The sequence below is a fragment of the Stegodyphus dumicola genome, chromosome 9 (genome assembly GCF_044657685.1).
Source record: "Stegodyphus dumicola isolate Sdum_Otavi_A_Nest chromosome 9, ASM4465768v1".
NCBI classification, from domain to species: domain Eukaryota; kingdom Metazoa; phylum Arthropoda; class Arachnida; order Araneae; family Eresidae; genus Stegodyphus; species Stegodyphus dumicola.
The window spans coordinates 102,449,899-102,466,054 of record NC_140776.1 but is presented as its reverse complement, the minus strand read 5'-3'; the positions used below and the strand labels follow the sequence as shown (position 1 = coordinate 102,466,054).

Sequence of the window (16,156 nt, the reverse complement as noted above, 5' to 3'; positions counted from 1 at the left end):
ACTTGAGTTATCAAACATCAGAAAATAATTACCAACTTCAAGATGACCACCGGCTGCAGCAAAATGCAGGGCAGTTCTCTGTCTGCCATCAGCAGAACATGGATCAACACCATCATCAAGTAAATTTCTTACTGTAATACCAGAAAGTGTTCAATAACTGTAGTTAAACTTTCAAATATTATGAATATGAAAGTTCATCTTATCATTCAAAACTATCACTTATCATTCATACTTTAATATATATACGGATAATGTTAATGATCATACATATATATTTTAAGTTTCAGTCTTACACTTAAGTTTCTTAACAATCACAAATACTATGTTAAAATTAATAAGGTTCCAAGGTCTAATTCAGCAATAGTATATGCTGGATTTGATGCAATGGAATGCAAAATTTTTAGCTTTTAACAGTGTTCTTTGATTTTGGTTGAAATGTAACATAAGCATATCACAAAAAATAGATCTTCATCCCCCCCAAAATCTTATCTAATAATGCACATAAAAGTACAACACTTCAAATAATATGTTCGGCTATATTAAAATTTCTATCAATATATGAATACAAATTCATGCCTTTAATCTGATCACTGCAGCAGAGGCAGATTATAAAAAATATACAGTAATATTTTGGACATAAATTAATTGCACCTCGCATACATGGCTGACTTTCAACTGCCCATGTTAAGCAACCAATTAAAAAAGAACAGATCTGTTCTCTCTTAATCATTCAAGCAACTGATTAAGAAAGAACAGATCCTTAAACCCCTATAAAAGAATGCATATTAGTTAATTGATATTATTTCTTCAAGAGATGAAAAATACAGTACTATAAATGCAGTATAGACAAACACACTGTCATGTGTTTATCCATAAGCTGCCTTCAAAAAAAGTACACAACAAAATGGGAAAACATGACTTTGTATTATTACAATACAAAGATGCTTCATAAATACCTCAGCTCTTTTGTTACATATTTAATCTAGAATTGTTTTATACAATATTGTAAATACAGCGATCTGCAGAAACAGAAACCTTTAAGTAATCAAGTTTTGATAGCTGCAAAATTATTCATAATTCATTAAAAACAAATCATCCTCAGTTTCAAAATTGCATAATACTATTATTAAAGATTATTAAGGTTTTTGAAATATTCTATGAAAAATGTTACTATAAGAATGTAATGTTAGTTCAACTACAAATAAGGGTTCATTAGCATTTACCTTTTTTTTGGTTTTAAACTAAGACAGCAAAAACTTTTACATTTTGCCCAAAGGAGTGCTTTTTTAACACTTTGTGTGTTAATTTTATTTATTAAATATCATGTTCTTCCCACTTAAACCATAAAATTCAATTTAATTGCAATATCACAAAATATTAAAAAAGAGCATATCTTTAGAATATCTGATACACAGTCTCACACACTGGAGATAAAATCTTTTGCCCTTGTACAGTGTTACCATTCAGGGTTCCTTCACATTTCTGCACATGGAAATTAAGTACTTTTAAGGACCCATCAACAAGTGGGAACTGAATAAATTCAATAAAAGATATTAGCTATGCCTGAACTTCACTTGTATAAAACAAATTTGAGAATAAAATCAACTTTGTAAAATTTAACAGCTAGCATTAAATATTTTACCCTTATAATAGTGTTTTAGTTGAAAGAAGATTAGTGACATTTTATTTTACAGTTAGCTTTATGTTTATGTTTTCTTTTACGTCTCATTTTGTCATGAACTTGCTCAGTTTAGAGGTTTAGTAAATAGCAGGTAGATTTTATGTCAAATGGCAAAAGTTAAAATAAAAAGTAGAATCATAATCAGCATGATTCATTACGGAAGACTGGCTGTTGTCACCACTGCTGCTTGCCTAGACAGAGGTCTGCTGGACTTGAAACAACAAGAACAAGAACAAACCTGAAATCCTGATATAGGCCCCATTGAGCAAGTTTTGAAAGTTAGTTTGGCTCTGTCTGTCTGACGCAGTTAGTGTCATAACTTCATGTAGAGTTTTTGGAGTAGTAATCCAGTTAATATATTTTAAAGTTCCAATAAGCCACTGAAGCACCAGAAATGATACGTTGTTTTGTAATATTTTAAGTCTGTCTCACTATATGCAAAGAATTAAGTTTTACAATAATTTTTACATTTTTGTTGTTTTTGTTTTTATTTACATTTTTGTTAGTTTACCATGGTCACAAGATACATGTATTTGTCTCAATATTGAGACAATTACATGTATCTTGTGACCATGGTAATGATTAATGAAAGGCAATAACTCACTTTAATATGCAGAGATAACTTTTAAGCGTGACAAGTTAATTACAAACAAATAAATTAGCTAGTTAGATACCCTTAGTCATTATAGCTTTACATGGCCATTATTAAATTTATTTTTTATAACTATTTGTTAAAAAATCGCTATTAAAATAACAATCTATTAACATGTTCCACTTTAATATACATATAACACTGATGACTGGCACCGGTGGAGCAGTGCTGTAATCCAGTCAACCTAGAGGTTGGGACTCTGGATGGCGCTATGCTGCGGGTTCTGTTCCCGTAAAGCATTCATTCGAACTGGAAGCATATAACACTGATTCTTAAACAATATTAAGATAACTACACAATAAAAAAAAACTCAACAAAATATTTGTGCAACTTTTTAATTTGAAGTCTTTCCAGACATTCTGGCTAATTTATATCAATTTCCTTCTCTTTAAGCATTTTTTCTAACAATTAGAAATTTGTTTCAATATGCAAACCAATACTCATAGTAGTTTCTGCATGTTTTAAATCCTAAATTTTCAATCTCTCGACTATGTACCTATAAGGATTTACTTGATCTGATAAAAGTTAAATAATTCAAAATTCCTGACAGACATGAAACAAATTATTGTTACGTCTGAAAATCAGATAAAGGTTTAAATAAACCTCTTATTTAAAAAGATCTTAGAACATAAAGAAGTGTTTTTCTGCTAGCAAAATCAAGTACAGCTTATGGTGATTCAATTAAACAGCAACAGTCACACTCAAACTAAAAATAAGACTACACAATTTAATTTTAATATCTAAGCTGGCTCAACAACACGTTGTAACAAACTCATAACATAGTTATCGTGCAACAAATTCAAATATTGGCAGCAATAATGTGGGTCTAAAAATCTTGTCTTCAAATCCTTCTAAGCTTTCCAAGTTGCAATGTCTAAAATCCTGAAGAAAAATTATCCCTACCAGTTCTGTAACCGCAAAAGCCAGAAATATGATGGGGGGAAAAAAAAATCAGGGGAAAAAAGCGTAAAATTAATTTTATAGAGAAAACTGATAAATATTGAGACAAAAAAACTCTTACCATGAAAAAAGGAAAAAAACTGTTACCATGAAAAAATTAAAATGAAGGCATTTTTAATTAATTACATATCTATTTTGCTTTTGCTAAGAATTGCTTCATAAATTGTGCTAAAATGCAATTTAAGCAATTATTATTACCTTGTTTATTTTTCAGATTCAAAATATAATTAAGTCGCCAAAATGGAAAGTAATGTCACTTCATAATATGATAGCAAAAAATAAATGTTATTTCTTGAATACAATTTCAACGAAGTAGCATTATTTTAATGAAATTGATCAATGCTATAATGTTTTGAAAAAAAAAAAAAAAAAAAAAAAAAAAAAAAACCGTATCGTCACAAAATTTTCAGATTTCCGGATTAAAAATTTTCCATAGAAAGTGAACTTAAAATAAAAAAAATGTTGATAAGTCACCAAATCTGGAACCATTTAATAAAGAATTCCTATTTCAAAAAGCGAAAAGTTGTTTAAGAGCTCTTCATTAGAAAAAAAAAAAAAAAATGGAATAATTTCGATATGCTTATGTTTCACTTCTTGCTCAGAAACTTGAGTATCTCACTGTTTATATTAGAAATAGAAACAAATTATAATCCATGAACCTATTTAGCCATTCAAAAGATGTGTTAAATTTGTCAATAAATTGCCAAAAATGCTATTTCACATTTAAAATAGCATTTGCAAAAACAGAAAAGACAGACAGAAATTTCAGATGAACAAAATTAATCCTTCTGCTGAATTTGGTCGAAATTGACTTTTAAGGACAAAAATAGATTCCAAAAAACCTAAGAACTCTCAAGGACCGTACGAGCCCTGCCACTGCTCACTTTGAAATTGTCAAGTTTGTTAATCAAACATTCGTTAAAATTGTACAAAATATGAACTAGATAATAAAACAAATTCCAAATCTGGGCTTCCAAGATGCCCATATTTGAGAAGAGGCCTATGCTATTTAAAATCAGATGTTTCTAGGTACCATTGTTTTATTACAATGAGAGAAACATGCATACATTCGTATAGATTCTTCATTATTTAATTTCTTCAAATATAATGCAGGGCTCTAATATTTGGTGGCAACAATTTGAAAAGTGAAACGATGTTTTATAGTGCGCGATGTAAAATGCCAAAACAAAATTAATAGCCTCTCTGGGCAAATTGCTCCTTTGGGCTAATAATAAATAAATACAAAAACCAATTAACTAAATAAATAAAAGGAGCATCTAAGTGGATACTGTAACCTCTGTGCTACAAGAAAGCAATGTACCAGAATTTAACTTAAAGGTTTTTAACCTTACATTAAAATGAATTATTTACGGTTTTCATGGCTTGATGCAGTAATAGTGCATAGAAGCTATAATGAAACTCTATATCATATAAAAACAAAAAGGCACAATAAGATATAAAATAATAATAAAAACAAAATTGTAAAAGGATACTAAATTAAAATGCACAATGAAATTTTATATTGTATTTACATATTTTCTAAAAGTTTACATAATAGAAAAAGACAATAGAGTTGAGCATAATGGGAAAAAAAAAAAAAAAAAAAAAGAGTATGCAGTTCATATTTTTACATCATAAGGAAGGAAGATAAAAAATTACCATTTTTTATAAAGCTTATACATACCAGCTTCAAGGTCATTGGCATTTGCAGCAGCTCTAAGTCGTCTTTCACCTATATGGAATGCAGTCAGAATGTCAGTTGATTAAGCTATTTAATAAGAAAAATCATACTTTAAAATAATAATAAAAGAAAGAAAATCCTCAGCAAAAATTATTTCTTTGTGCTATACATATTTCATAATTTTAATTTTTCTACATTTCCACAAAGAGTAATTCTTTGAAAACTAGCACTGGGAGTTCAGCTAAGTGAGGCCATACAGCTGACATATCCTATTTCGGATTAGTTTTTCTGGTTATACCCTGACATTTTCACTATACAAAAGTAACAATTACTTGAATGATCTTTGGGCTCTAGCCAAATCATAGATATACCAAATGGAAATTTAGAATATGTTCCCTTCATCCACATCTGTAAATTCTAGACACGCTGCTTGCACACCTTGTAAGGGATCTATGATACATCTTAAACACCAATTTTCACTTTAAAATGGGCAAAATAGGCTTGCCTGGCAGTTGTATTGATGATTGTCCTTTGACTGGGAATGGTAAAACTCCTACATATGTAACAACATGAATTAGGGCTGTTTAAGCACTTACACGGACTAGCAGATGTATACATGAGGAAAAGTTTCAGTTCAAGTATAAATAAAAACTAAACACTGCTACCTTGTTTAAAAAAAAAAAAAAAAAGCTCAGACTCTGCCTCAGAATGCACTTCACTACATTCGAGGGAAACACAACATTTCAGTACAGTATTTCAGGCATACTGAAGAAATTTAGACAAGTATGCCCCTGTTGCTGGTCTCCTACATTGTCAATTACCAGCTGCCACCATCAGAGGCTTTATGTCAGCCAACCAGAGAGCAGTACTTCTTATGACTCACACTCAATGTCGCAGTGAGTGGTTGCATTCACATAAGGTGTAAAGAAAAAAAAAAAAAAAATGCCGTGGTAGAAGAAAACTAACTACAGTTTTGAAATCAGCATGCTTATTTAACTCTAAAACAGCTCAAAAATCAAAATCAACAGAAACTGTATAATAAATTGTTCCCCAGAATTATTTGTGACACATTATATAATCACTTATACATGAATTCAAAATGAATATTATACCTATTGCATTTTTTTTTTTTTTTAAACTTCATCAACTGATAGAAATTCTAAAAAACTACTTACCAATGAGATCTTTCATCTTGGGAATGATTTGATTTTTCCATCTTATAGCATTCCTGCGCTGAAGTCCTGGTTTCAGTTTCCTCACGGGTTCATGTTGACGATAATTTGTAAATCCATAACTTTGAGGAGTATCAAAATGCCCAATTGCCAGTTCATGAAAGTTAGGATATGACTTTTCCATAAAGCCACCACTGTTCTATAATAATAATAACAAAAATTATTTAAAATCTAGTAGAATAACAAATTTATTACATAAGAATTATTAAAATAATGAACTTTAAAACGAATTTTTGATTAACAAACTCGATGATTTTCAAGCGAGCAATGGCAGGGCTCGTATGATCCTTAAGAGTCCTTAGGTTTTTTGGAATTGATTTTTGGTCCTTAAAAGTCCTTAATTTCAACCAAATTCAGTAGGAGGTCATTAATTTTAAACATCTGAAATTTCTGTCTGTCTTTTCTGATTTTATATAATTGCTATTTTAAATGTGAAATAGCATTTTTGACAAATATTTTTGGCAATTCATTGACAAATTTAACCCATCTTTTGAGTGGGTGAATAGGTTTATGGACTAAAACTTGTTTCTATTTCTAATATAAATACTCAAGTTTCTGAGCAAGAAGTGAAACATAAGTATTTCAAAATTATTCCAGTTTTCCTAATGAACACTTAAACAACTTTTCACTTTTGGAAATATGAATTCTTTATTAAACGGTTCCAAAATTCGTGACTTACCAACATTTTGGCGATTTTAAGATTACTTTCTATAGAATTTTTTTAAAAATATTATAACACTGATCAATTTCATTAAAATAATGCTAATAGTACATTGAAATTGTATTAAAAATAACATTAAGATGAAACATTTTTATTTTTCACTATCGTACTATAAACTGATGTTACTTTCCATTTTGGTGACTATACAATATTTTGAATCTGAAAAATAAACAAAGTAATAAATGCTAAAATTGTGCTTTAGCACAATTTACGAAGCAACTTAGCAAAAGCAAAATAGCTATGTGTGGCGACACACTGCCTTTCTGTGGCAACCCTAAAGAATTCGTCTGTCACGAGGATCACGTGCCCAGATGATGCATCATTACGTCTACGTCTGCTTTTCTGTTTGATAGTTAGTTGCACTTAAGATTTTGTAGAATTAGAAATGTCGTGAAAATAAATGTTGGTGTTTTTAAAAAGTGTCGGCTCAGATTTTCGAACCTATGATTTACTTGTTAAGCAACAAATTTGGCGAGCCAGCCAGGATGAATGTCACAGGGTGACATTATTGATTTCGACATTTGATAATTTACGAAAATAAGAGAAGTTCCTAGGTGCAAAAATGGATGATTTAGAAACACTAAAACAGAAGCGGAAAGCAATTAGGAGTGTATTTACGAAAACAGCTAATAAGTTAGATGAACTGATACGATCAGATTCTCTGGATTTGGACGATTTAGAAATTTATTTAGATCAAATTTCAGAGAAGTATAAAACTTTACGAAATACGGATGACTCTTTTTTGGAACTTCTACAGAAAAAAGGCTGTACTGAAGAAGAATACGAAAGAGAATTTAGTGCAGCTCAAGAATATTACGATAAATTATCTACGTTGAAAGTAAAAGCCAACAGGAAAAAGGATAAGTGTTCACAGCCTTCTACTGGGTCAACGAATAGCGGTTCTTCATCAGGAATAGTTACAGCCGCAAAACAGAAATTGCCGGAGATCGAACTGCTGAAGTTCGATGGAGACTCCCGAAAGTGGTTGACATTTTGGACAAGGTTTAGTAAAATACATGAAGATACTCGCATCGACAAGAGAGACAAGTTTCATTATCTACTACAATCTATGAAACCTGAGACTGCGCCTAGAGCAATAGTGGAGAGTTTTCCTGCTACAGAAGAAAATTACGAAAAAGCAGTGGAGTATCTCAAAGAACAATTTGGAAACGAAAATGTTTTAATTCAAATTTATGTTAGAGAGCTATTAAAACTAGTAATCAATGACAAACAAAAGATAGACTTATTAACTCTTTATGACAAGTTGCAAACTCAACTACGCGCATTAGAAACACTCGGTTTAACTAAAGATAAATTTGCAGTTGTTTTATTTCCTTTAGTGGAATCAGCACTTCCTGCTGATTTAATACAAATTTGGGAAAGACAACGAGGTATGTCTCCTGAAACAACAGGTAAGAGTGATTTAGAGTCATTAATTGATTTTCTAAAAAGGAAAGTAGAAACTGAATTTAGAGTTAAACTTACACGTGATGTTTTGAGTTCTGATAAAGTAAGTAATAAGAAAAATAAGTTTTTTGACATAAAACCTGTTGTTCCAACTGCATGTGAACTAATTAATGCAAATAGTAGTAAGTGTAATGATAATTTTCAAAAGTATAAAAAGTCTGATACTTGTATTTTTTGTGAAAAATCCCATTTGTCTGAAAGTTGTAAAGATGCATCTTTAATGAGTTTAGAATGTAAGAAAGATATTATTAAGAAAAAGAATGTTTGTTTTGTGTGCCTTAAGAAAAACCATAGAGCAAATCAGTGCCCAGCTAAACATAGGTGTACCTTATGTAAAAATCGACATTTTGTGATTATGTGCCCTGATTTGCCTTCTAACAAAATAAAAAGTGTCACAAAGTTAGGGAATGAAGAAAACAAAACAGGCATTCTTAATAACTGTTAAGGTATCAGATGTATATCTTCAAACTTTAATTGTAAAAATTCAGAATGGTTCTAAAGAAATGTTTGTACGAGCAATTTATGATAGTGGTTCTATGAAATCATATTTATGTAATGATGTTGCTCAAAGGTTAAATTGTAAGTGTATTGGTGAATCAAAAATTAAGCAATTTCTTTTTGGTGGAGTTGAGACTTCAGAAAATGTATATAAAAACTATGTTATTGAAGTAAGCAATATATATAGTAAATATAAGTGCAAATTAGAAGTACTTGGTCAAAACAAAATTTGTTCTGAAATTAAGCAACTCCCATCTGGTTCGTGGTTACGCGAACTTAAGTCACATGGTATCAAATTAAGTGATTTAGAAAATGGTACATATAAGGTAGATAAAGAGATAAAATTACTAATTGGTGCGGATTTTGCTGGTAAGTTGCTAACTGGAAAAATTGTTCCCCTTACGTGCGGCGTCAGGGCGGTGCATACGCAATTAGGCTGGACTGTTATGGGTACATTTACTGGCACTGAGCCAACTACGATAAATACTGCATCCCTCCTAATTTCTTCTCTGTTAGTGAAGGGTCAATGTATAAGTGATCTCTGGAAGTTAGATGTTTTGGGTATTGGTGAACCTTCCGTAAGTAAAACCAAAACTCAGTTACAGGAGGATACGCAAAAATATTTTGAAGAGACTCTTACGGTAAATTCAGAGGGAAGGTACGAAGTAGCATTACCTTGGGTGTTGGATAGCTCGCTTTTACCCGAAAACAAAGTGATAGCAGAAAAATGTCTTGTAAGTACTAAAAGAAAATTAATGACTACGGGAAATTTTGAAGCTTACGAAGACATTTTCCAGAACTGGTTAGCACTCGGGATAATTGAAAAAGTACCGGATAAGAATAAATATAAGGGTGTACATTATTTACTTCATAGAGCAGTTGTTAAAGAAAATAGTAGCACGAGTATAAGACCGATGTTTAATGCAAGTTCTCATTCGCCTGGTTACCCATCATTGAACGATTGTTTATCTACTGGACCAAATTTAATAGAAATTATACCTTCGATTCTTAATCGGTTTCGCAAGAATTACGTTGGTGTCACTTCAGATATAGAAAAAGCGTTCTTGCAAATATCTATAAGGGTAAAAGATCGAGACTTTTTGAGATTTATGTGGTTCAGTAGGGATAATCAAGAACAAGTTGAACTGCATCAGCATGGAAGGGTAGTTTTTGGTATTACGTGTAGTCCGTATTTATTGGCCGCTACAATACAATATCATTTGAGTGTAGTTCCCGAAAGCTTAAGTCATACAGCGGAGATTTTGAAAACATCCTTTTACGTAGATAACTGTGTGGCTAGTATGGATTCAGAAATAGAAATGAGAAAGTTTGTAAATGAATCACAAATAATTATGGCTTCGGGTCATTTTAATTTAAGATTCTGGAAATCCAATATAAGAAGTGTTGTGCCAGAGGAAGATTCCTCCACGGAAGGAGATGTGTCTGTTTTGGGCCTTGTATGGCATACAGTTACAGATACCTTATCTTGCAAAATAAGTCAAGATATAAAATTGGATGACCCAGTTACTAAAAGACTAGTTTTAGCAGTAGCTCATCAGGTGTTTGACGTTATAGGGTATACGGCTCCTGTAATGTTGATTCCAAAACTAATTTTACAGGAAACTTGGAATTTAAGGCTTAAATGGGACGATGTTCTTCTCGATGAATTAACCAAAAAGTTTAGGTTTTGGCTTAAAAAGTTGTACTTGCTATCCAGTATCCAAATACCTAGATGGGTAGGTCTCAAATCTATTAATGAGGCTGTGAGTATACATCTCTTTTGTGACAGTAGTAAAAGTGCGTATGGTGCATGCGTCTTTTTAAGAGTACAGAGTGGCAAAAAGGTGAAGGTTAGTTTGATACACGCAAGATCGAAAGTAGCTCCTTTAAAACCTATTACGATTCCTAGATTAGAACTTCTTGCTTGTAATATTGGTTCTAGGTTATTGTCTTCAGTTATTAATGATATTGGCCTACATGAAGTTCGTATTCATTGTTGGACTGACTCCTCGACGGCTTTAAGTTGGATACGGCGAAATCAACGTTGGGGAGCATTCGTTTTTAATCGTGTACAGGAAATCAGGTCGTTGACCTCCCCCACTGTATGGCGACATGTCCCTGGTAGTCTCAATCCTGCTGACCTACTTTCTAGAGGTTGTTATGCAGATCAATTAATAGAACGAAAATGGTGGGAGGGACCTGATTGGTTACGGGAAGATGAGGCAAATTGGCCTAAATCTAATGATGAACCAGATGAGGATTTGGTTAATTCAAAAATATGTAAGACAGTTATTGTTACGTTGGCAAAGAGTGATAATTGTATTGGATGGTACTATAAGTATTTCTCATCATTTAAGAAAATTGTAAGAATGTTATCATGGATATTCAGATTTTATAATAATGTACGTAAGAATAATAATAATAACCATTCTAAGGATTTGACTGTATCTGAAATAGAAAGGGGAGAAATAGCTTTAATGTTATTAATACAAAAAGAGTCGTTTAATTGTGAAACAGATGATAAGCTAAGACGACTCAGACCATTTGTCGATAGAGAGGGTCTAATAAGAGCTAAGTCTAATGTTGCTTATCGTGACGACTCTAGCAGCTTTAAGTTCCCCATCATATTACCTTATGAGCATCCAGTAGTCAAATTATTGATATTAAGTGCACACAAAGATTTGTTGCATGCAGGTACTACATTATTGATGTCGCATTTAAGAGAAAGATACTGGATCTTAAAATCCCGTAAAACTATAAGGAACTGTATAAGAAAATGTGTAACATGTCAGAGATTTAAGGCTAAAAGAGGTGAGACAGTCCCAGGCATTTTACCAAATGATAGGGTTCGTGATTCAGCCATTTTTGAAATCGTAGGATGTGATCTTGCAGGACCCTTGCATTTAAAGGATGGACGAAAATCGTATATTGTGCTCTTCACCTGTGCGGTTTATCGTGCTATCCATATGGAACTGGTTACCTCATTAACAACTGAATCATTTTTTCAAGCTTTAAGGCGTTTTATCGCACGTCGTGGACGCCCTACCACCATATATTCCGATAATGGGAAAAATTTTGTGGGTGCAGAGAGAGTTCTGCAAACCATTGACTGGGACAGCCTCTGCTCTAAGGCTGCTGAAAAGAGAATACAATGGAAATTTAATCCTCCATTCGCTGCTTGGTGGGGTGGATGGTGGGAGCGTTTAATACAAATTGTAAAACAAATATTAAGAAAAATTTTAGGTCGTGCTTCTCTTGGTTATGAAGAGTTACTCATTGTCTTGTGTGATTGTGAAAGAATTGTCAACTCAAGACCACTTACGTACGTGTCTGACGATATTGAAGATCCCTTGCCTTTAACTCCAGAAAAATTTCTGCATGAAACTCCACAGTCGGGTGTACCTGATATTGACAATGTGGACAAAGAAAAATTGAGTAGAAGAGCGAAGTATCTCCAGAGAATGAGAGAATTGTTAAGAGTGAGATTTCGCTCTGAGTATCTAGGGCAGTTAAGACAGCAGTCTACCAAAAATTACAAAAATAAACCTCTCTCTGTAGGAGAAATTGTCTTGCTGGAGGATCAAAATAAAAACCGTGCATATTGGAATTTAGCACGTGTTATTCGAGTGATCCCTGGTCGAGATGGCAACATAAGAGTTGCTCTTGTAAAAAGTAATAATTCAGAGTTTTTGAGACCAATACAGAGATTGTTTAGATTGGAACTGGATAATATAATAGATAATCCTCAAAATGAGCAAGTTCCTTTCACCACCAGTAGTGGTAGAGTTGTAAAATCACGAATAATGTAATTTATGTCTTTGAGTTATTATGATTAATTTTTGTGCTATTATTGTTGTATTATTCCTCAGTATTAATTTTGTTCTCAAGTAATATGATTTAAGTATTAAGTAATTTTCTTTGTTATATAACCATCATTTATATTTGTAAGTTTTATGTTTTGAGTGTATAGCCATCCACTCAAAAGGTGGGAGAATTGTGGCGACATACTGCCTTTCTGTGGCAACCCTAAAGAATTCGTCTGTCACAAGGATCACGTGCCCAGATGATGCATCACTACGTCTACGTCTGCTTTTCTGTTTGATAGTTAGTTGCACTTAAGATTTTGTAGAATTAGAAATGTCGTGAAAATAAATGTTGGTGTTTTTAAAAAGTGTCGGCTCAGATTTTCGAACCTATGATTTACTTGTTAAGCAACACTATGTAATTAATTAAAAATACATTCATTTTATTTTTTTCATAGTAAGAGTTTTTCCCTTGTAATTGTCTCAATATACACCAGTTTTCTTTATAAAATAAATTTTAGGCTTTCCCCCTTCTTTTTTTCAAAATAGTTTTTTTGCTTTTTGCTGTTACAGAATTGGTAGGGGTTATTTTTCTTAAGGATTTTAGACATTGCTACTTGGACAGTTTAGAAGGATCTGAAGGCAAGATTTATAGACCCATGAATCGACCTGCATTAATGCTGCCAATATTTCAATTTGTTACACGATAACTACGTTATGATGTGTTGCTGAGCCAGCTTAGATCAAAATTAAATTGTGTAGCCTTTGACTACTAGTCCACATTTTTAGTTTGAACTCATAGTTAAAAATAAAAGTTCAGCAAATTCCTGATTAATAAACAGTGCGAGTTCAAATCTTAGATGACATAAATGAATGGCCAGTTAATCAAAAAAATATAAAAAATAGCACTTAAACAAGAGAAGGGATTCAAATAATTTCCACTAGTTTGGCAGTAACATTTCCAAAAGATTTTTAATTTGGTAACTTACTTATTAAAATTGCGATATTTATATAGGTAATTTATATATTAAAATCAATACTGATTATCCACACTCCCTACTTCAAACATTCAGTAGAACTGCACTATTTTGGACATATTTTCATAGTAGATAACTCATAGATGCATAATAATACACACGGATTTGAGAACGTGAATGGTAGATGAATCAGCCATTAAAGACCACAGCTGAATAGTAACTGTTAGCTATAATAATTTCACTGCCGGCCAAATAAAATTTTACTCCTTACAAAATGCTTCTCTAGCATTATTTATGAACATAAGAGTACCTATGTGTAGCAAAGATAATCAAACAAATGTTTTTCGTCAATTCGCAAAGTTGCTAATGAGTCTGTGTTGTCACAAAAAAGCCAACTTTTTAAAATCTTGCAGATCAGAGTACAGTGAAAGAGAAAAACATGCAAAGTATCAATTAGTGGGATTCTTAGATTGTTTGGTTGAGTTTATTTTTACAACTATTATTACTATTATTTTTTTCAACTTCCAAGTTGCATATATGCAGCAGTGAGTTACCTTTTGTTAAATCTGTGAGCATGTTGATTTTTTTTTTTGTTTGCTTAAAACATACAAAAGTTCTATGTTAAACCTGAAGAAATATAAGGGCATAAGACCTAACAGCAAAAATAAATTTCCAAAATTACCATGAGAAAAATAGCTGAAATGCCTTGTGATATCTTTACAAAATAGAATACTTCAGCAAAGTAATCTCTACATATAACAAAAGAGAGTCTATGTGTCTTTCGTTTGTGCTGCACATAAGCTAATAGACCCAGGGCTACGAAATTTGGTATATAGAGAACCAAACAAGAGCCAGTGCATCTCGAGGCGATTTTTTTCAAAATTTGAATCAGATTTTTAAAAAATTTTATCTTTTGAATTTTATTACATCATTTTGAATAGTTTCATTCTTTTAGAAATATGGTTTTGGCAATAGTTTTTCGTTTATTGACTGCTGACTGTTTTCTCTTGAAAATATGAGATTTATTGCTTATTTCATTGTAATTTTTTATATTACGTTTTAATTAATTATAATTTTAATTATTTAAAAAGTTTTGCATGATTTTTTTTAGGACACAAAGTTTTTAACTTCCATTTGAATTCTTAAGATTTTGCAATGGGAAATTGGTTAATTTATTTATTATGATAATTAATATTTGTATTAAGGAATATTGCTTATTTCAATGTAATTTTATGTAACACACTTTTTTTTTTTTTTTTGGATAAAGTTGTTCTGCAGAGTAAAATTTTGTGCAGTTTTTATATTTAACGTTTGGTGTTCCCTTTAGTCATTTTTCCAGTACATTCAAAGCCAGACGAAGGCTGGCCATGTAGCTGCTAGTTTTTAATAATAATAATAATAATAAAGATAAATAAATATGGGAATAAGCTCAATGAAAGAATTTAAAACATTTTAAATATTTATTATTCAGAGATGTAACAGCATGGAAAAAGTAACCAGCCATGATCAACATGAGAAAAAAACATACAGACATTAAATTTTATGTTAAAGAAGAAAAAGTAAATAATTTGGGTTTTAAGATAATTTAATCCTAAACCTCAATTAAAAGTGTTTTTGAAAAATCATCATAAAGCCTTAAAAATCTACTAGAAAACCAACTGATGTGAAAGAAGAAAATAGTATGTGGCATTTCTGGAATAACTTGTGCTGCATCATTAAATTTGATGGTTATTTTTATTAACTTCTACGATATATTGTGATTTTTTTTTTATTTTAAAGATTTTTTCCCTTGTAAAATTTTTTGTTTATGCACAATTACTTGCAGTTCCTGGTTTTGTAAAAAGCAAATAATTTAACTGAAAACTAATATTTTCTTTAAGATAAAATGTGATCCCTCGTTAAAATTTTCATAGATCACCACCAGCTAGATTAACCACTAAACAAAATAAGCACACACTTAACAGCATCAAAGAAAGGGGGGCAACCCAGACAGGTACATAGTAACTCAAGACAGGGAGCAAAACAAAAATTCCCACTTAGACCATAGAATAACTAGTGCAGCTAAACCAAAACCAAGAAAGAATGAATGAGGAAAAAATGGGCATAAATGTGTCATCACCCTCACAGGCCCTCAAGGCAGCCTACTGTGGGCCAATGCCTTCCTTTGAAGATTTCTCCACAATCAGCTCTTTGGTTATCATTGAGGTGTAAATGCATGTGAACACACCAATATCTGCTTAGGGTCTCTTAAAGTCTTACTGGCTCTGTTCACAACTGCATATACGTGAAAAAATACTGCAACATCCAACTAAAAAATTTACAAGAAAATATTTTCTAACACTTAAAACAATTAAGTTGCAAACTGGTTGTTAAATTACTTAATCCCAATACTAAATCATACATACTAAAAACAGACGGAAAAATTATGTAATAGAATTCTGATAATCCACAAATGCTAGTAAGTTGCATTCATTTTTGGATGAA

At 31.7% G+C, this 16,156-nt stretch overlaps 1 protein-coding gene across 2 annotated transcripts in view; it reads right to left on the bottom strand.

The window, feature by feature from the left end:
• LOC118181486 (ankyrin repeat domain-containing protein 54-like) overlaps positions 1-16,156 on the bottom strand; it is a 47,002-nt gene that overhangs the window by 22,626 nt on the left and 8,220 nt on the right. For both annotated transcript variants that reach the window (XM_035350640.2, XM_035350639.2), the window contains exons 2-4: positions 6,150-6,345; positions 4,978-5,025; positions 33-131 (exon numbers count right to left, since the gene is read on the bottom strand). In XM_035350640.2, coding sequence (XP_035206531.1) covers positions 33-131; positions 4,978-5,025; positions 6,150-6,345 — 343 coding nt within the window. The remainder of the gene's footprint in view (positions 1-32; positions 132-4,977; positions 5,026-6,149; positions 6,346-16,156) is intronic.